Source organism: Serpula lacrymans (genome assembly GCF_000218685.1).
Source record: "Serpula lacrymans var. lacrymans S7.9 unplaced genomic scaffold SERLAscaffold_8, whole genome shotgun sequence".
NCBI classification, from domain to species: domain Eukaryota; kingdom Fungi; phylum Basidiomycota; class Agaricomycetes; order Boletales; family Serpulaceae; genus Serpula; species Serpula lacrymans.
Genome location: NW_006763297.1, coordinates 1,816,515 through 1,835,841, shown reverse-complemented (window position 1 = coordinate 1,835,841; position 19,327 = coordinate 1,816,515). Strand labels below are relative to the sequence as shown.

The 19,327-nt window shown below is 45.4% G+C and overlaps 8 protein-coding genes across 8 annotated transcripts; 5 read left to right on the top strand and 3 right to left on the bottom strand.

Annotated features, from left to right (window-relative positions):
- Nucleotides 1-27: 27 nt before the first annotated feature.
- Nucleotides 28-1,559, bottom strand: SERLADRAFT_362078 (glycoside hydrolase family 5 protein; the record flags this gene model as incomplete). The annotated part of the gene is made up of 7 exons (XM_007319625.1): nt 28-240; nt 306-465; nt 517-701; nt 755-1,063; nt 1,113-1,229; nt 1,298-1,364; nt 1,420-1,559. 7 exons carry the CDS (start codon nt 1,557-1,559, stop codon nt 124-126), a joined length of 1,095 nt encoding a protein of 364 aa, XP_007319687.1.
- Nucleotides 1,560-1,871: 312 nt separating this feature from the next.
- On the top strand, nt 1,872-2,396 carry SERLADRAFT_392558 (uncharacterized protein; the record flags this gene model as incomplete). Its single annotated transcript, XM_007319624.1, has 2 exons — nt 1,872-2,196; nt 2,254-2,396. The coding sequence occupies one exon, from the start codon at nt 1,941-1,943 to the stop codon at nt 2,121-2,123; it is 183 nt and encodes a 60-aa protein (XP_007319686.1).
- Nucleotides 2,397-2,492: 96 nt separating this feature from the next.
- On the top strand, nt 2,493-3,397 carry SERLADRAFT_470417 (uncharacterized protein; the record flags this gene model as incomplete). The annotated part of the gene is made up of 4 exons (XM_007319623.1): nt 2,493-2,715; nt 2,776-2,922; nt 2,984-3,025; nt 3,090-3,397. The coding sequence occupies 4 exons, from the start codon at nt 2,524-2,526 to the stop codon at nt 3,318-3,320; spliced, it is 612 nt and encodes a 203-aa protein (XP_007319685.1).
- A 494-nt stretch (nt 3,398-3,891) lies between these two features.
- On the bottom strand, nt 3,892-4,982 carry SERLADRAFT_439235 (uncharacterized protein; the record flags this gene model as incomplete). Its single annotated transcript, XM_007319622.1, has 2 exons — nt 3,892-4,627; nt 4,690-4,982. 2 exons carry the CDS (start codon nt 4,980-4,982, stop codon nt 3,892-3,894), a joined length of 1,029 nt encoding a protein of 342 aa, XP_007319684.1.
- Nucleotides 4,983-5,171: 189 nt separating this feature from the next.
- Nucleotides 5,172-7,831, top strand: SERLADRAFT_470414 (uncharacterized protein; the record flags this gene model as incomplete). The annotated part of the gene is made up of 12 exons (XM_007319621.1): nt 5,172-5,492; nt 5,546-5,690; nt 5,752-5,814; nt 5,862-6,189; nt 6,249-6,363; nt 6,418-6,560; nt 6,619-6,700; nt 6,777-6,982; nt 7,043-7,153; nt 7,215-7,399; nt 7,458-7,569; nt 7,631-7,831. The coding sequence occupies 9 exons, from the start codon at nt 6,040-6,042 to the stop codon at nt 7,769-7,771; spliced, it is 1,245 nt and encodes a 414-aa protein (XP_007319683.1).
- Nucleotides 7,832-7,977: 146 nt separating this feature from the next.
- Nucleotides 7,978-8,738, top strand: SERLADRAFT_392551 (uncharacterized protein; the record flags this gene model as incomplete). Its single annotated transcript, XM_007319620.1, has 4 exons — nt 7,978-8,084; nt 8,154-8,295; nt 8,360-8,449; nt 8,501-8,738. The coding sequence occupies 4 exons, from the start codon at nt 7,985-7,987 to the stop codon at nt 8,553-8,555; spliced, it is 387 nt and encodes a 128-aa protein (XP_007319682.1).
- A 1,303-nt stretch (nt 8,739-10,041) lies between these two features.
- Nucleotides 10,042-11,783, top strand: SERLADRAFT_470411 (uncharacterized protein; the record flags this gene model as incomplete). The annotated part of the gene is made up of 3 exons (XM_007319619.1): nt 10,042-10,427; nt 10,482-11,361; nt 11,427-11,783. The coding sequence occupies 2 exons, from the start codon at nt 10,066-10,068 to the stop codon at nt 11,323-11,325; spliced, it is 1,206 nt and encodes a 401-aa protein (XP_007319681.1).
- A 1,600-nt stretch (nt 11,784-13,383) lies between these two features.
- SERLADRAFT_439231 (uncharacterized protein) lies at nt 13,384-13,785 on the bottom strand (the record flags this gene model as incomplete). Its single annotated transcript, XM_007319618.1, has 1 exon — nt 13,384-13,785. One exon carries the CDS (start codon nt 13,783-13,785, stop codon nt 13,384-13,386), a length of 402 nt encoding a protein of 133 aa, XP_007319680.1.
- Nucleotides 13,786-19,327: the final 5,542 nt, after the last annotated feature.

Here is a 19,327-nt window from a genome sequence, read left to right as displayed (position 1 = left end):
GCCTTCAGAAAAAAATATCAAGGATAGAGAAAAGAACGCCGTAACCCGATATAAGTAAATTTCGTGCTGTACTGATTCACAAAATATATTATATGAGAGAAGTGTTTTGCGAGCCATTCTGAATTAGAGCAGATAGCTCGAGTAATCAAACGCAGCAGTAGCTTGGAGTGCTGCCTGCGCTGCCGCTTGCAAAGTGCTCCACGAACTATCATTAAGACCAACTTCGAAGTCCTGATCTTGCTATAGTATCGGCCATTTTTAGTGAGCGAAATGTAGAGATTGGTGATAACGGGCAGTGCACTTACATGAGGGTCAGCATTGGGAAGGACTTGCCAGTAAAGCCACGGAACACCAGCGGCGTCAATTTGGCTAGCCCAAGTTTTGATATTCGAGTTGCGGGTGTCGGCGTCAAGGGCACTTCCAGTGGGACAGTTATTATTCGAGGTGGAGAAATAGCAAGCACCCCTACAAGGAAAATTAAGCGCCTGCAGCATATATTTTAAAATAACAACTCACCATTCTTCGAAGAGAAGCTTCTTCCCAGCTGACTGAGCTTGCTGAACGTAGGTCTGGATGCTGCTGGTGGCGAAGTCACCAGTACCGTATGAGTGAATGGAGATGACGTCGAGAGAACTACAATTAAGGAAATTAGGTTGGACTGATTCTGCCATCCAAGATTCGCCTCCAGTGACGACAAGGATCTTCAAATGAAAATAAGTCACAATCAAACATGATCTGAGGGAACAAAACATACATTGCTGTTGGAACCCAAGACTCCCTTAATTGTGGATGCTCGGTCACACTGCCATTGTTGGTGATCCTGAATATAAGTCTGGCCTTGACCAATCATCGCTTCATTTTCGGCCTCAAAAGCGAAGATATAGTCAGAGAGTTGGCTCCAGGGCTTTCCAAGAGTCGTGTGATTGTGATTCAAAACGTGCGTAAGACGAGCATCAAATTGCTGCTGAGGCTGCGTTTGCTCATAGAAGTAGCCAGTGCCGTACTGCTTGCCGTATACGTCTCCAGCTTGCAGAGCATTGAAACTATGCATACTGATGAGCAACTGAAATTGGGATGAGTAGGCCGCCACAAGAAAAAGTAAAACAACCAACCTTGATGCCATGAGCTTGAGCATCAATCATAAAGTCATCCAGCCGTTCAAGGACAGTGTCGTTATAGGTTCCGATGACATTTGGTTCAAGATCGGGGAAAGGGTCAATGTTCGTTCCCTATAAACAAAAGTACGCATAGTCAGTGATGGATGCAATGGAGAAGTTGAAGCTTTGAAGACCGCTACCTTCTGTGTAGTAGATTGCCCGTCAAGCCAAACTCGGAGGACTTTCATACCCGCACTCTGTAAACCACTAGAATGTGGGTTTAAACACTGCTCAAATCGCATGAAGTGTGTGATGCACTCACTCTAACAGTGTTCCACGCGTGGCAGAATCCAGACCAGCAGCGTAATAAAGGTTTGAGCCAGCGAAAGAATTAGCTGCTGATACTGTCTTCAGTGAGAAGGCAGCGAGAGCAAGGGCTGACAAAGAGCCAGTGAGTTTCATTGTAGTCTGGAATGATGGAAGAAACTTGTGCAAAGTTAGAGAGGATATACTCCTAGCAACTCATGCTCGTTGCTTTATAGCAGGTACCGGGCCGTTCTGCACTCTCGACGGTTCTTGATATCATAGTATTGGCTATATGATATGTAAATCACGCTGTCTAATAGCCGTACATGTAAGTGAATCAAATTGTGATCGGTATATCGACCTGTGACCTTTACCTGCGCAAACTTGCAAAATAAGCATAACGACAGCATATAGGTGACCTTCGTGTTCGAGCTCTGATTTGATCCTATGTGCCCAAGCGACGATGGTCCGTGATATATGATGACAGTCTGGCTCTGGCTCCCCCGTCTCGAGTGTAACGTGTGTGCTTGTGTGTGAATGGCCCCACCAACAACTTTCAATAACTGCCGGGTATACTTGTACCGGTCAAAGAAAGTGTCAAAGACGCTACTTACGCAGTTAAGTGGCAGATATCGCTTCTATATCCTGCATACCCCACAGCGAAATTCTGAAGAATACTGCCGGTTGATGCGAGGTAGGATTCCTTGGCAAATCAGCTAAACAAGTTATAATATTCAAGTTACTGTTTCTGGGCTACACATGACTTGTATGTAGCGCAGTGGAACAAATACGTCTAATAGAGATATCATATTAGCACACTTAGATACGATACATACTGAACGATACCATACAAAAGTTGGAATCCAAGTTGCTTGTCGCTGAGCGGCTGGGCCGTTCAAGATCAACGGTTTGACAGCCCTCATCAAGAACTAGTGTTAATAGTATCCTTTTGTGGCATATATCGCATGACGATGAAGATACTCAATCAACGCTGAATATCAGTCGTTTTAGAGTAGTCAAGTACATGTGCTTACCGGACACAGCCGCGGCGGTGGCGCTAAAGAGTTTGTTTCGAATACCAAGTCTGACGGTGGCGGGACTCCTTGATAACTTACTGGTCATGGTTTCATACTGTATATCTCATCAAGCATACTTGAAGATTTTCTTTCATGCAGCCAAATATCCTCATCAGCCTGTCAATGGCGTTCTGCTGGGAAAGCCGTCGTCTAGCCAAATTTTGATCGAAGACACAATACCTTTACTTCATCATTGGACGAGTCTCAGTCCTATGATGGAAATTGGCCTCGATCTTGTGAGTAAGCTCCACATCTTTATTAGCCAATCTACATTAAGTTTCACTGCTGGGACATAGGCAAAAGGTCATGCAGAATCTGTAGGTCTCACTCTAGTGGGCTATTACCAAGCTTGCGACAGGTTAGATGATACAGCTCTGGCACCCGTCGGAGAGAAAGTGGCTGGGAAAATTGCAGAGACATTCAAAGAAACCATTGCTTTGGTGGTACGCTCCATCATCGTTAACGTTATCACACGGATCCCTGAAGTTTCACGTGTTTTCACAGATTGATGGAACGAAATTGGGCTCAGGCGAACCGGCGTTAATTGTAAGACTTCATTGGTCGTCCATGTATTAAAGACAGTACGCAGCTAACGACAATTGTCATTCAGCCTTACCTGACGCAAAGCTCAACATCATCTTGGCGGCGGTACTCTTCTCAACCACCTGCTTTCAGTGCTGGTTCTGTGATTACTCTGGAAAGGGACGACTCGCCATCCCAAGCTGTACAACTTGTTCGCGATAGCAAACTTCATCAAAAGTTTGGCGATTTCGATGATCACTTGGAGGATGTTACCGTAGACTGGCTACGGAACAAAAGCTGTTTGGTCGGAAGTACGTGAATATACATATATATTGAATCCCCAGGTATTTTTACTGCATCATGTGCTTTCGCCCTGAGATTTAAATTTTGATCCAACTAAATGTTAGTTGCAATGCTCAAGCACGATTAGCATTGGAAGATGCTTGCTTTATTACTTAACAGGTGGCTGTCAAAGTTCAAACCAACCACAAAAATAACTCTATGGAATATGCAAGTATGATATCCGATGTGCACGAGTCATTTGACTTTGGACAACACAGGGGAGACACTGAACTCGATTGGGCACACCAGCCTCGTATATTGAAGAATTGCTGTAACATCTCGTAATATCAGGAAATTCAATTGTGCACTCAAGTACTAGCTATATAGAAATGTGATTGCGATCGTGCTTTTATGTCAAAGGAAGGATACTGACAGGCGATGGATTGTAGCGTGTCGTTCGAGTTGAAACTAGTGCTTTCCACGAGCTGAAGTAAATATTCACTTTCTAGGGATTCATATTCGAGTTAGACGCGACTCACACCTGCTTCCTGAGGAACTATAGCGGCAGTTTAAATAGTTTTCGAAACCCAAGAACGCGGGAGGCGTACTCAGACTGGTAGATCCATCTCTTTTAGCTCCTCCCATGTGGGCAACCCGATAACGGTGGGGAGTTCGTCCCACACTTTTTGACGGAGAGCGATCGCGTCTCGCTCAAAGATTTTTCGACATACGAAGCAGATATTAACGTCGCTGACCAGTTCTTGCGTAGCTTGCATCATATAATGCAACGGAGAGGTCCTAGACCTCCAGGATCGAGAAAGTCGATTTGCATGCCGAGCAAAGCCATTTGTACAACTAGCTTGTCCGTTCAGGCAAGTCATATCTGCAGACCTTTCCCCAAAGAATTCGTGAACAAAACGAAGCATCAGGTCCCAGCGATGTTGGAACATCAGAGTATAGTCCTTAAGATCGATAGAAGACAGCTGGCAAGATGGTCTGGACGGATGCTCGCATAGCAGTTTAGGATGATCCCCACGTAGAATATCGGCCAATGGGTACAAAGTCAGGTAATAAAGGACCGATGGGATGACGATCTGTACATTCACCTCGCGTGCTAGATTGAGGACGTGGAGAGGGTGAGCATAAGGGAAAGTGATATCATCGGTGATTGGAGACTGAAGAGCGCGCTGAATCATTCTGTCGTGGGCATCCAGTGCATAACACCAAGTTTGAGTGAGGTGCAAAATTGCTTTCGTGCGAAGATGGCTGATAAAATACTTCGTAGACAGGCGCAAGATACCAGCGAGATAGAAGAAATCTACAATATTTCGAGTTTGAAAAACACTGACAGAAATGGAGATTATCAGTGTATAGTTGGTGGGCGCGAAAAAAAGCACGCGACTTACACCCCGTCGTAAAGAGCTACGACAAGATCCGATAGTTCAGTGGGTATATCATACATATGGACCACCTGGCATCCTTCGTAAAGCTCGAGGTCTGCGTCTGGTTGTGGTATTGCAAACATCGATTCGAAGACCTCGGAATGTCTGGCTAACACGCCACGATGGACCTTGAACGCAACTTTAGATTCTTCTGTTAACAAGACAATGTTGCCATCGTCAAACCACGGATCTCCTTTCTCCAAAGACGGCACATTTGTTTTAGCGGATGTAGTATTCCTAGACCCCACAGTCACCATGACCACAATGGACGTCCAAATGCGCGAAATTGAAATATCTGAATGTTAGCTGCGAGTCCACTGAGCGGGGGAAAGACAATAAATTTCGTGCAGGATGGGTTGCTGTTCTCGACAATTTTTACTGCGAAGTATCAACAATACGAGATCTAAGCAAAGTTACAAGGTAAAAAGAGCCTGAGAATAGCTGTCAGTGCCAGTTCAAGTGAGACCGCGAGGTTTACGGCAAATCCGAATGCAAGTTTGTCGCATTCTACAGTGAGGTCAGGCTCAGGCTTGTCGTCGTGCTCATATCCGAACCTCGAGCCTATTATAATACTATAAAAATGTCACTGCCATGCTCTCGAACGCCGTCTCGCAGCAGCACACCTCTTCCGCGGTCTCCTTCGAGGCTGGTCGTTCCGCCTGCCCTTCACTCTTATCCCTCCGTCTCCAATCTCAATGTTCATTGTTCCCAGTCGGGCCCTTCCAGTTTGGCTCCACCCATACAAATACCAGGTCAAGGGTTGGAAAGTTCGGCGTCATCTGTATTCAACTTGGACATGGGTGAAGGAATTCTTGTACAGGACACAGACGCCGAGGTGGACACCATAAACGGCGAAGAGGCTATCGCGGTCGGTCATACAGATACTACAGCCGATGACGAAGAATCGAAGAGGAACCTGAGGGATCAGTTGAGGCGCACCTTGAGCAGCAAGAGATCAAATTCAAGTAAGCACCCGTAATTTAACCAGTACATCATCGAGGCGGGAATCTAGATGTATTCTCTCAGATGTATCTTCTCAGCGGCGGAAAGGCAAACAACCCGATATTGCTGTTCAGCCATCAGAGACAGGTAAGTCGACACTTCTGTCTATCCTTGCTCCATCTAAAGTCATCAAGTGGTAGTAGCTTCTTTTTATCCACCTCGGGAATACTTTGTCCTCACAGACGCTGGAAAACCAGTCTTCACAAGGTATCATGGTTATCATGACTCTCGTGTTAGTTGTATTACCCTGTGACTGTGATTTTTCTATTCAGCCGACCAGAAGGCGAGGATTCAGATACGCTATCATCCACAATGGGTATCATTCAGGCTCTGATATCAGTCTTTCTGGATGACTCAGACAAGCTGCGTTGTATCAATGCTGGAAAACTCCGGATCACCTTTCTACTACGGTCACCTCTCTACTATGTATGTGCGTCTTCGTGGGGGGAGCCAGAATCTGTTGTATGTCCCGACTTGTTCTGTGCAGGACATTCATGTAATCACTAACTTGGCGAAGAAAGACTAGGTCCCATCTCGAATACTTACATTTACAAATACTCAGTGTTGTTACTGCTGCTCAACTGAGACGGATATTCGAACGTCGAACAAATTTTGACTTAAGACGTCTCCTTAATGGTAAATATTAGTCCCATTGATGGATAATTTCTTGTGACTAATGGGGTGAGCTAGGTGCAGAGAATTTCCTCTTTTCACTTCTGAGCCGGATGGAATTTGATCTAGCCATGGCTACTTCATCCCTCCACTGCCTTAGATTGGACTCAACTTTGCGTACGCGTGTGGCAGAGTCCTTAATTCCAATAACGAAGATGAAGGTTCCGTTTCTAGGTTCAACCTGCATATGTCACGTTTGACTTACCAGGGCTATTGCAGGATATTTTGTACATCATTCTTTCTGCCCAAGGCCGAGTTATCACTCTGGTCAGGCCGAAGAAACACTCAATCCATCCAGCAGGTGCGTAGACGTTGATTGTATCCTTTACATGGAGAACCTATCATTGATCTACACACAACATGTTATCACAAATAAGACATCCACATTCTTATGAACACTATTCATTCACCATCAATATTCAACTCTCCCGCGTCTGCATCGTGGATCCCCGTGTGCCTCCCGAAATTCAACCCATCGGGCTTTGTGAACGCCTACATTTCATTTTTAAGAAGAGCCAGTGATGCAGTACCTCCAGAAGTAATCGGTCGAAGTAGCCAGAGCGATGTTGAAGGAAGAGACGAAGCAAGTATTCATAAGGTTTTTGAAGGTACACGTCCTAATCGTCGTTCGTTGGCTCTAAAGGACAGACTCGCACCGAATGCCTCTGAACCTGATTCGGCAATTTCGCTAGTTTGCATAAGTGGCGGTGGCGATTTCGAAACTGTCCGTGGTTGGTGCGACACAGTGACTGCCGTTCGTATTTCACGAGATGAGTCCTTGCTGTATTGTTTTCTAACATCTGCACTGTTTTCAGAAACTTGATAATGAAGGCATTCTTGACGCCATCTCGAAGGCCGTACATACCGGATTGACAGAATACTCGGTATCGGAACTGGGAGTGCCTGGTTTACGCCATTTTGTATATAAGTCAAGGCCTCATGTCCAGATCACTGTGCCTCTTTTCGAAGAACCTTATGACAACCTTAATGAGAGGCGGAGGTAATATCATTTTGCATGGTACATGACTTCTTCGCTTCAAGCGCTCATTTCTGTGTAGGATTGTCACATTGTATCAGACTCTTCACGACGCAATCCATGCCAAGTCTGGGCAGGAAGAAACTCTCAAGCTGCAGTATATACTGACAGAGAACGAGAGTGTCATGGGCTGGGTAAGCCAATCAAGCTGATGCTGTATGTAATTTTTGCTGAACTTGTTAATTTCGCCGGCAGATTACGCAGCCCTTCGAGCTGTATATTGCATTGTCTCCTCGTATTCCGAAGAGCGCAGTCATCGGTGCTGCAAACGCTGTGGTAAGATGGATTAAGAAGGAAGAAGGGCGCCTGTTTTTGAGAGATGCTCCGGTCTTTTGACTCTACCTTACATGGTAGGGTATGTGATGATTCATTTCGCTTATGACCTCTGTATTGTTTTCACTTGGCTGTTGTAAATTTATCTTGCATGAATGCTGTATGCTGTAGGACGACAGAGCATTTGCACCTGAAGTTAATTTCACCATTTATGAGGTCACGTGATCCATAACCACTCGCCAAAAACTTGAATTCTCCACCTGCAACCCGCACGTTATGTCTTTTTGCTTGAAATCCTCATTAGCACGTCTATCACCAGCCTTCGCAAGGTCATTTCAGAACAGGGCTGCTCTTCGCTTAGTCCCACCAACCAATGGCGAGTCTTGTCATTGTTGCCGTTCTCGTCGTCGTTCACTCCTGACCTAATTCGCCCATGTCTTCACAGGCACTATCACCACGCCTCAGGAGTTCCTAAAAGCAATCGGGCGTTCATGTGAAACTAAGCTATCAGTTGATAACTGGGATGCATTATGGAAAACTTCGGGGTTGGATCTTCGTAAATCTGGGGTGTCGGTGCGAGACCGTAGGTAAGTCGCCTACCTTCTGAGCAAGTGTATTGTGTTTGTGTCAGCAGTTGAGACGGGAAAACAGATATATAATGTGGTGCATGGAAAAGTACAGGCAAAACCAACCTCTTGAGGAGTTTGCGCACGAACCGAAACCGAGGAAAAAGATCCGGGGGTGCGTTCTTAGCCTTCTGAAGTTCGACTTTTGTAATAACCGTCCTAATAGGCGGGGTCCTTCCGTGCAGCATGGAAAACGCATACGTTCTCGGCGAGATACCTAGACCTTGCTAGTGTATATTTAATGGTTTGGCCACGCCGCAATCCCGGCAGTTGATACCACGAGACAGTATACTCTATCCTAATACCTTAGCTGCATATCAAATCATACATCCAGACAGTACTGATCTAGAGAACTCTGACCGCGAGGAGCGGCGGCAACGTGTATGTCCCCCGTTATGAGAATTGCTTCGTGTTTCTCCCTTGTGTGATATCCGTTATTTCACAGCTCTCACAGAAGGGTCCTTGACAAATCTCTCAACACGACTACTGAAAGGATACATATATTGATTTGAGGCGTGCCAGAGGAATTCGCCGACGGGTGCAATGAGCTGCACCGCAGACAAGGATGGACAAGTAGACATCTGAGATCCCGGTATCCTCCATTGACACGAGGCCAAGTTCCATATTCAGTTAATATACGCACTCAAGGGTGTTTCTGGAGCCGGTCCGACCTCTGTCATTCGACTTACAACTTACATTTGTGAATGCTCGAAAGGTGCGAGAAAGCGGCATACAAGCATTCCAACTGAAGCACTTGTCCAGCATGGTACGTCGTGGATAATTTCATGTCTGATTGCTGTAGGGGAACGTCCTGCACCTGTTAGCTTATCTATGAAATAACCGTCAAATGAAATCGCGATCATGCTAAAGACTTCGAGCTCGTCGGTGATACATTGTCTCCTGGTCCAGATACTAGGTACCGGACCACGTTAACGAGGATCGATGGACACAAAACTCCGTTCATTGTTCGTTGTATGTCTTTTGGTTACGATGAAAGCATGTGCGATCACGACGAATCTATTTTGTAGAGTCGTGTATTTCGGCAGACGTGTAAGGCTGTGCAGAACGTTAATCGCTAAGCCATAGATCTTCCAGCGTACAAAGGCTAATGAACAAAAGACTTGCCCTGTTACCGCTCGTTTGCCGGTCTCCGATTGACGCTGTTGTAGGCGCTGACGACCTTGCGCGAGCCATGAGACTAAGATGGAAGAGTCGAGGAGAAAGCACCGTTATGGACACACCTAGATTATCGTTGGTCTTGGGCAATGTGCTGTGGTAACTGCCGTCGGAAGCTTGATCGTACACTGGGGGGCCGAGGACTAGGCGCTCCACGTGGAAAGATCACAGCATCGAGGGCGTACCACTTTTTATAATCACATTATCATATAAGATCAAGTAACCGTGCCGCCGCTGTAGATAAAGGGAATATCGCAGTTATATCTCACGGCTTCTTTCTATAAGGATAAGGATCACATCTATGGAAGCGGCTTTTGTTCTGTTCCACACGCCAATCTTACGGTCAGGGCATGTCTTATTGGGGTAACCTATGCAACAAGGCAGCCTCGATGTGATAATATGGAGGGGTGCTTCGTCGGAGTTGCCGAAAACAACAAAAACGAGGTCGGCTGAGACATTCCGTCGCGCTTTCGCAGGTTGGAAGAAAGAAATGCGCAAATACTATATAATCCCTTAGGATCTGCGACTTATGTTTTGCCAATCTCTCCCCTCACCATGGCATCCTCCACTCTATACCGCCGTCAGTCCATGATAAATCTCTACGACAAACTGCAAGCGCAGACCGATGATATGGGCTGGCTAGCCGAGACTGCTTCTCAGTTTGAAACCGAGGACAAGTCCTCCGCTCTATATTTCAACTTCCCATCCGTCAATAGCCCACCTTCGCAAATTTCTTCTGGCGCATCTTCCTCATCGTCTTCGCCCTCAAACTCACCTCCGCGTGACTTTGTCAACTACGACTTAAACGTCGATTCTGGGTCGGATTCAGATTCGGATGTCGAACCCTTTTCTCTAGAAGCAGAGTCTCACTACTCTGTATCAGATGCTACCAATACCTACGCGAATACAACAAGCTTGTATGTCATTAATAATTCCTTCAATGGTAGCAATATTCACTCACATGATTCTAGCCAGGACTTCAATCCCATCGAGGAGTATGAACAGCATACAGACTTGCCTTACTTACCCCCCGCTTTCCAACCATATTCTCGCGAAGTCACTCCAATGCATCAAAGCGAGCATCACTACCAGGAGGCTCAGGTAGCTTCCAAGGAAGACCCAAGCAGCATATCCCCCTCAGTTCTCGCTCAACCGCTAACACGTTCCAACCGTGTAAATACTCCTGCCTTTTCTCTCACCGCCGCTCATGACTCAGACGAGGATGCTGATGGTGAAAGCGATGATGATGTCGATGATGATGAGTATATACCTTCCCCCCATATGGACTCGTGTAAGCGCCGTCATTCCGGCCGTTCAAATTCACTCTCCTATCAGCGACAAGGCACCTCTCCATCATCATCATCATCATCTCGTAAGCGTCCTGCATCAGGGGTCTCGACCTCTGAGCGTTTAGCCAAGCGTCCGCGCTTCTCTCCCGCACCCCGGAACGTCCAAGCCTCCCTCGAAAATATCGCATCGTCTGCAACTGAACGACCAACCAAATCGAATCCCTGGGCTTGCCCTCACTGTTCTTGGGTTCAACGGAACCACCGCACACCGGACTTGAAACGTCATATTCGCACCCACACGCGGTTCCAACAGCCTGCACTGTGGGTGTGTTGTGGCGTAGCCCTAGAACTCTCTGGACCCTATGTGATCCCTGAGGACGCTCAGCCATACGACTTCCAAGGGCGGATGATGATCGGAGGATGCGGCAAGGAGTTCAGCAGGCGTGATGCGCTCAAACGGCATCTAGATAACCACAATATCACTTGCATAGGAGACCTCAACAATTTCGCTACCTCTTACGACTAGAAAGTGAAGGCGTAAAAGGCGCAACGACATGACATGGTAAGCCTACGTGATGTGATACTATGTAGTAAACGACAGCACTCACCGATCGTGATTTCTTGCAGACTCTTGCTCGTCTTGACGACTAGCGAATTTCCTGCAACATTGTATTTCTGACATCGGCTCATCCTGATTAATAACAAAGCAATGCTGTGTGTTATACCCGGGCTGGAACTTATGTATTATATCTTATACTTTACCCTCAGTCTCACTGTACTTGTCTTGTCTTTTTTTATTCTTTTTATTCGTGATCTCAATAGGTTGAGCTGTTACCAATATTATCCTTTCTCCTAGTCTCTAATTTGTTACAAGAAATACTCACAGAAGCCTTTTCATACGTTCTTTGTGGGTTGAGTACTTTGCTCGTCTGAATATCCGCAGCAGACGTCTAGGAAAATCACCATAAAGGCCAGTGGTTAAATTATTACGATACGAAAGCATACACAACAAAATCGAAAACCATCATAAAATAGCCAAAAAGTCAGCCGTCTTTTGCCCTGTTCGGGATGTGGTGGGAATTGAACATGCACGTCAAGGAGGCCACGTGACTAGGTCGCTTCATCGTGCAGAAGAACGTATTCTCTAGTTGACAGCCCAAATTTGATAACTACGAAAACGAGGTCAGAATGTGGAGCAAAGTAGATGCAAAGCTAGAAGCGCAAAGCCAAGCAGACAAAGCGGCTCACCGTCACTTGGCTTCAGTTCATAGAACCGAGATGCAGGGATAGGCTCGTCGTTGACATGTGTGCCATTCGTGGATTCGAGGTCGATTATAAAAGGTCTAGGTTACTGATAAGTATGCTCTGTTAATGCCATTGGAGGATTACGACTGACTTGATGACAGGCTTAGATTCGCCAAACTCATTCTTCTCTTGCACCTGTCGGTCTGGGGGGGATATGACAAGATAAAGTAATATCAAGGGGTGAAAACTTACGTTGGATGACAGCATGTTGCTTGGAACAGGAGGGGTGTTCAATTGCGATGTCGGCTACGCTGCGGTCCCTTCCTATAAGGTAGGCACTTTGGCGGTGAATATGAAGCAACTCTATTGAACAGCACATGACGCAAATCAGTTACAATGATCATCTTCCGAATAAGAGAGATATCTTACCAACTTCGTCCCCATCTTTGAAGACATACAACCTCCACCCGAGATGGGGTTTCCTTGCTTCTGGAGGTTCGTTATACTTTAAGATCGTGCTTGTTCCGTCAGCTGCCTTTACAGTATTTGTGTCCGCTGCCAGCAGTCCTGACTGCGAGAAATTTGGTTTTGCCTTGTTTACAGAAGAAGGTGATTTGGAAACGGGAGGCGAAGCTGACCTAGGACGAGGAGGACGGCTCCTGGGAGATGCAGAACGTCGTGAAGGGCCGGCACGCGAGTCACGGTTACTAGGATCTCTTGCTCTTTCTCGACCAGAGTCCCGTTCTCGCCTGTCACGGTCTGGATAGTCACGACGCGAAGATGGACGGTCCTGCCCGCGATGGTCATTGTCTCTTTTTTCGTCATCCCGCCTGCCATAGTCCCGCCTGCGTCTATTATCACGTCGCTCGTCCTCTCTGTTTCCATTATACCTCGCTCGTCTGTGATTTTCACCTTCTTCTGACCCCCGTCTTGATTGCTCCCTCCTTCGATAGTAATTATCTTCTCGTTTGTTTGACCTAGGTCCTGGAGAAAGAGGGGGAGAACGAGGGTTTGAGCGGACCATATTCGCAATGCTGAATTTTGGGATCTTCAAGTTTGTAAAAGAAAGGTCTGCGTCTAAATCACCCTGGGAACGAATCACCAAAGTGAACCAAGTGACTTTATTAGGAAGTTATGCGCTCATGTGACTTGCTCACCTTCACTTAGATTTCCCAAGCCAGACTGACTGTTACTAAAGCACTACGTTCCACTCTCTTGCAGATGCATTCATCATCATGTGGTATAAACATTCTTTCTATATTTTACCAGACAAAGTAGACTGTCACAAAAAAAGACAAATTCCAAGACATGGACTCGATACAAGATCCGTTACATAGTTTCAATCTTGTCGAGAATAGCGACGTTTACGAGGTCTTCTGCGATACGCACTGTCGTTCAAAGGCTTGTCGATAAGATTTGGGGAAAATCTGGATAGATTTATTCGAGCATCGTACACGGCGGTATTGAAGCTATCCAAATCGAATAGGTTATAGATATATTGTGGTGGGCTGTAAGCTGGAGGAATGCCAATTATAGACGGAGTGGGAGATGAACTTCTGGTAAGAGTCCGCATCTTCTGGGTGGTAGGAGTGGGGAAAGCATCCTGTGGGGCAATCGCAAAAAGAGAAATGTCGAGATCATCTTTGTACCAATCCGCTGCCTTGCGTGTAGCGCTGTCTGGTATTTGGGCTCTGGGCGTGCGTACAATCAGACCACGGTCCGGTGAGTATTCCTGTTGCATCCTGGGTAAAAAATGACGTCCTGCAACATGTACACACGCTTTGTCTTCGAGGGAACCGATACCAGCCAGGGCTCGCAGCAATAAGATAAGGCACCAACAGAACAGGACAAGAATAACCCGGCTCCACAGTGTATTGGGAATCATATACGAAGATTTCAGTCTTGCGATCTGTACACGAACCTTGTGACTGCGACGGCGCCCTAGAAGGGGTAAAACTTTATCGACAACTATGGTGCTGAAGGTCATCTGAACGGCGGGCGATGTGGGTTATCGTAAGTTGTTTCGAGGAAAGGAATGTGGTTGAGAAAGTGTTTATGTATCTGTTCCCACGGATACATGCCAGTCCCCGATGACATTAGTATAAGCTCTTGATGACATTCTGGATAGGAGACACTCTCGTAAAATAATAACTTGTATTTTTTCCGTGAAATCCTTAATAATACGCGAATAATCTCGGATAAGATCCTATATCAGGTAATACCATGTTTTTATTTTGATATTTTGAATTTGATGTGGGGGGACTGATCATCTAGTCTTGGTCAATCACCATGTCTGTAGTACCAATTCCGGATAGCTATAGCACTGAGCACTCCTAATAAGTATAAAGTCTGTCCTTTCCACCTTGTGTTTCTCTTCAGTTCTGCCATCATCAGCCATCCAACACAACCCCCACTATCCAATTTGCTCGGTGAATCATATTAACATTGGCCTTCTTTCATCTTTGAGCTCAGTGACCATGGCTTATCCTTAAAATCAAAAGAATTTTGGCTGGGGGGCTGAACAGGTATCTTTTTGCAAACTCTGTCTGCTTTCACCATGCTGAATTTGACATGCAATCAGCTCCAACTTGGTGTACCTCCACCAACATAATTCCAACCTAAACCATCATGTATATTGATTCATAGGCCTAGTGATCTGAGTACTCATCACTACATGCACATATAGCAGTACAGCAGGTACAGGCATGGCAGGCACAATGAGCCCAGCAGGTGGCATGGGCACAGGAGACATGGGGATGAGGTGGTATGGGAATGTATACAAGGCTTAGACACTGCGGGCATTGGCTTATTTAAGTCCAGCTTATATCCTGAAAATATGGGAGTTCTGGGTTCTGATTGGCTAGAAACAACTAAAATTGAATATTTTCAGGATATAAGCAAGCTGGGCTTAAATAAGCCAAAGCCCGCAGTGAGAGTTGTTGTTGGAGATGTGGTATTGGGAGATTGCGGGAAATAGTATTGACAAAACCAGACAAACCCGGTCTCTGCCAAAGCAGCCATTGTTCTCCATGGAGTATAGCCACCACTCCATGGAGTCACCATTGTTCTCCTAGGAGCACAATTGTACTCCTAGGAGTCATTATACTGTAGCAAGTAGCACCTCCGACTATAAGTAGTAGGGGGTTTAGTATAGAAATACCTCAGTCGTTTCTATAGCCTCTCGGGCAGCGGCTGAGGTATGTTACATTACATTTATTAGAGATCACCTTAAACTAACATCCATTGTAGTTTCACTTAGTTTTATTAGGCTATGAGCCCTGGTGCGCAAAAGCTATGCAGGAAATAATTATTATTTGAAATGGCAACCTCAGAACCATGACCACAGCACATGATACATCCGCATGTCCAGTCCTCACTGGACCCAACAATTTTCAGATATGGAAACTCTGGATCATCTCAAAGCTACGTCGGGAAAAAGTTCTCCGGGTTGTTACTGGAGAGGAGCTTAAGCCCTCACCAGGAAAACCTACCTCCTTGGAGGATCCTGAAATCACCTGGATACTTAAGGATGAGAAGGCACATGGAATCATCCAGGACCACATCTCTGATGCCCTCCTAATGAGGACTGGAGACCTCACCAGCTCCAAGGAGATATTTGATAAACTTGTCTCACTCCATCAGACATCCAACATTGCCTCGGCCTTCTATTCATTCCAGCAACTCACCAAATTGTCCTGGGATGGGACATCACCTATCCAGGACCACATTGCGAAAATCCGGACAATTGATTCACACCTCTCCGGAATGAAACTAGGAGTTGATACCAAACTCATGGCCTTCGCCCTTCTCCAATCTCTCCCATGCACTCCTGAATGATAAATATTTCAGTCATTGGTAATCAACACAATTGAAGAAAATAAACTTACCTTTGATGCAGTTGAGATCCGGATCACTGCAGAAGTTGCACGACAGTCAGGAGGTTCCGGATCAGCACTCAAATCCGAGGAGAAATAGTGTGACTTCCACAAAACCAAATCACACAACACCTTGGAGTGTCAAATACTTCAGTCAGCTGGAAAAGGTCAAAGGAAGAAGGGAAATGAAAGACACAAGGATAAAGGAAAAGAGAAGGAAAAGGCAAATACGGCAGAGCAATCATCTGGATCTGACTCCGAGGAGGAACAGGGTCATATTGCATTGGAACATGTACATATTTCCAAGCCCCTTGCTAAACACATCCAAGCTTACCTTGTGTCGGAACCCGATAAGACCAAAACAACAATTATTATTGACTCCGGAGCAACATCCCACATGGTCCCTCACCGCTCCTGGTTTGAGCCAAGAACATACCATGTTCTGCATCCTCCAAGGGCAATCAGTTTTGGGGATGAATCCTCTGTAAATGCCATTGGCATCAGAACAGTAATCCTACAAGCAACTGTTGGCAAAAAGAACTACAATATTGCACTGTCAAATGTCTTACTTGTGCCAAACTTCACTTTAACACTCATCTCTGTCCACAAATTGTCTAAAACAGGGTTATCAACACTTTTTCCAGCAGGGTCAAACACTTGTGAAGTTCGGAAAAAGGAGGAACTTATCCTCACTGCCTTACACAAGTGAGGACTTTATCACATCCAAGCAAAACCCGAAATCAACCCGGAGTCAGCTTTTGCAGCAGTAGATGTAAATTTATTGCACAGGAGAATGGGACACATTGGAATGGACCACTTGCAATGAATGGTTACAAAAGGACAGCTCCAGGACATAAACACCCTTACTGGAACCCCAGAGTTTTGTGAACCTTGTGCTTTAGGAAAGATGAAGAAATTACCTTTCAAGTCCACTGGAGGAAACCGAGCCAAGCACCCCATACAAATTGTGCACACCGATGTTGGAAGACCAATCAAACCAACCTCCAGGGAGGGTTTCCGGTACTGGATTATCATTGTAGATGATTTCTCCAAATTTCCATGGATATATTTCCTAAAACATAAAAGTGAAGCACTGGAACAATACAAGCAATGGAAAAAAGATGTCCAAACATTCTTCCGAACAAATTTGGGAGAAGAAAACTTCACTCCACTATACACAGAATTCCTCCGGAGTGATGGGGGAGGAGAATATACTGGAAATACATTCAAAAATCAACTCCGAGGAGATGGTGTCATCCAAGAAACTACAGCTGCAGATACTCCGGAACAAAATGACATTGCAGAATGCATAAATCAGACATTGGCTACATTAGCAACCACTATGCTCCATGATTCCAAGCTCCCAAAGTTATTTTGGGTAGAAGCCATGCAAACAGCTGCATATATCACAGCATGCAGCCCAGCATCAGGACTCCATGGAAAGACCCCATGTGAAATACTGTTTAAAAGGAGAGTTGATCCAACTTTATTCCGCCCTTTCGGATGCCAAGCATATGCCTTGATACCAAAAGACAAAAGGCAAGGGAAGTTTTACTCCAAGGGGCGCAAAGCCATAATGATTGGCTACACACATGGAAAGCAAGCCTACAAACTCCTAGACACTGAAAAACAAACTGTGTTTTCCAGCATGTCATATTCAATAAATCCGGAAAGGTACAAAAGGACAACACTGCTCCCTGGAACACAGACACTAGCACAGATCAGTGGGAGGGACTTATTCCAGAGAATGCTCACTATCCAGACCAAAATACATTGGAGGAGGATGATCCTGACCCTTGGATCCGAGATCCAAATGAATTGCAAATAGAACCACATCTCCAAGGAGATGTTCCACAAGCAATGGAACCATATTAGCATGAAGATGTTCTGAGAGCAGTGGGAGCACCTGATCAACTAAGACACCCTCCACAACAGTCTCTACAACCAAGACCTGAACACTGGCCATCTTCAGAACGGAAAGCCAAAGTAGAGTTACAGTCAGTGGGAGGACAGTCCCTCAACATACAGCCAGCTGAAGTGGAAAAAGTCCGAATACAACTAGACAGCCTGTCCATTGGATCAGCTTCTGGAAGGCATACAACACCTCCAAGGAGTCATCCAACGCCTCCGAGGAGTGATTCAACACCTTCAGGAGTGAGTGGGGCAACAAATACACAAATGTGTCTACTCCCTGGAGTACCTGCACAAGTTCCTAAAAGAGCAGTCATGCCTGCTGAAGTCCTAGGAGTACGCAGAAGCAGTCGCCAGACCTGTCCTGCAGACAAAAACCGAGATTATCAAAGGACTCTAGATGAGGAACAGTCTCAAAAAGAGCAGCATGACAACTCCATGGAGAAACCTAACACTCCTGAGGTTCATGAAGAAACATCTGATACAGAGGAGACATTTTTTGCTGGAATAGCAAGTACCGGTCCATCTAACACAGACCTTCCAAGGACACTAAAGGAAGCCTTATCACATCCGGATGGAGAATTATGGCTGCTTTGGCAGAGACCGGGTTTATCTGGTTTTGTCAAGCTTTCACCTAGGTATCATATATATAATGCTCTTCAAGAGGTAACTAATAATAGGTGTTGCATAGGTGATGTCAGGGGAAGCTGTAGTGCAAGTCTCACTGGTCAGGGGGCCACCGGGAAACTCATAATCCTTGTTTTTGCAAAGTGTAATGAAAGTAGTTAAAATATTTGATTGTATTTTTGGACCTACACAATTTTGTCAAAATAATGTAATTTTATTAACATATTTTTATATTTCCACACAAAACATATGTCAATAAAACTACATTATTCTGACAAAATTGTGTAGGTCCAAAAAATACAATTAAGTATTTTAACCACTTTCAGGCTTTTTCATCAATTTTGGGTGTGACTAAGGTCTGCTATGCTTGGGGTGCTAGTGATCCCCCCACTTTTCTCACTGAGTGCATTACACTTTGCAAAAACAGGGATTATGAGTTTCTCGGTGGCCTGACCAGTGGTACTTGCATTACGGCTTCCTCTGACATCACCTATGCGACACCTATTATTAATCACCTCTTGAAGAGCATCAAAGCCAGCGGGTACCCAACACCATCCCGGCCCAGCCGACTTTGTGGGCCAACAGCGGAAACAGCGAATTGAGCACCGTCTAGACCATTTGCATATCGAAATCTGTTCTCATACTAGTATTATGTCAGTCGAGATGTATTTGAATTTACAAACCGCTATGTCAAGTAGACGGGATCTGATACACACGTGAAAAGTTTGGGTTCGAGCACATTTATTTGAGAAACATTTTATCAGCATTTTTTTATCGTCTGCTTGGCCATGCAATAATAACATGGATGCAGCAAGATTACTTCTTATATACAAACTAATATCGAGTTCCCAACATGTTCCAAGACGTAGA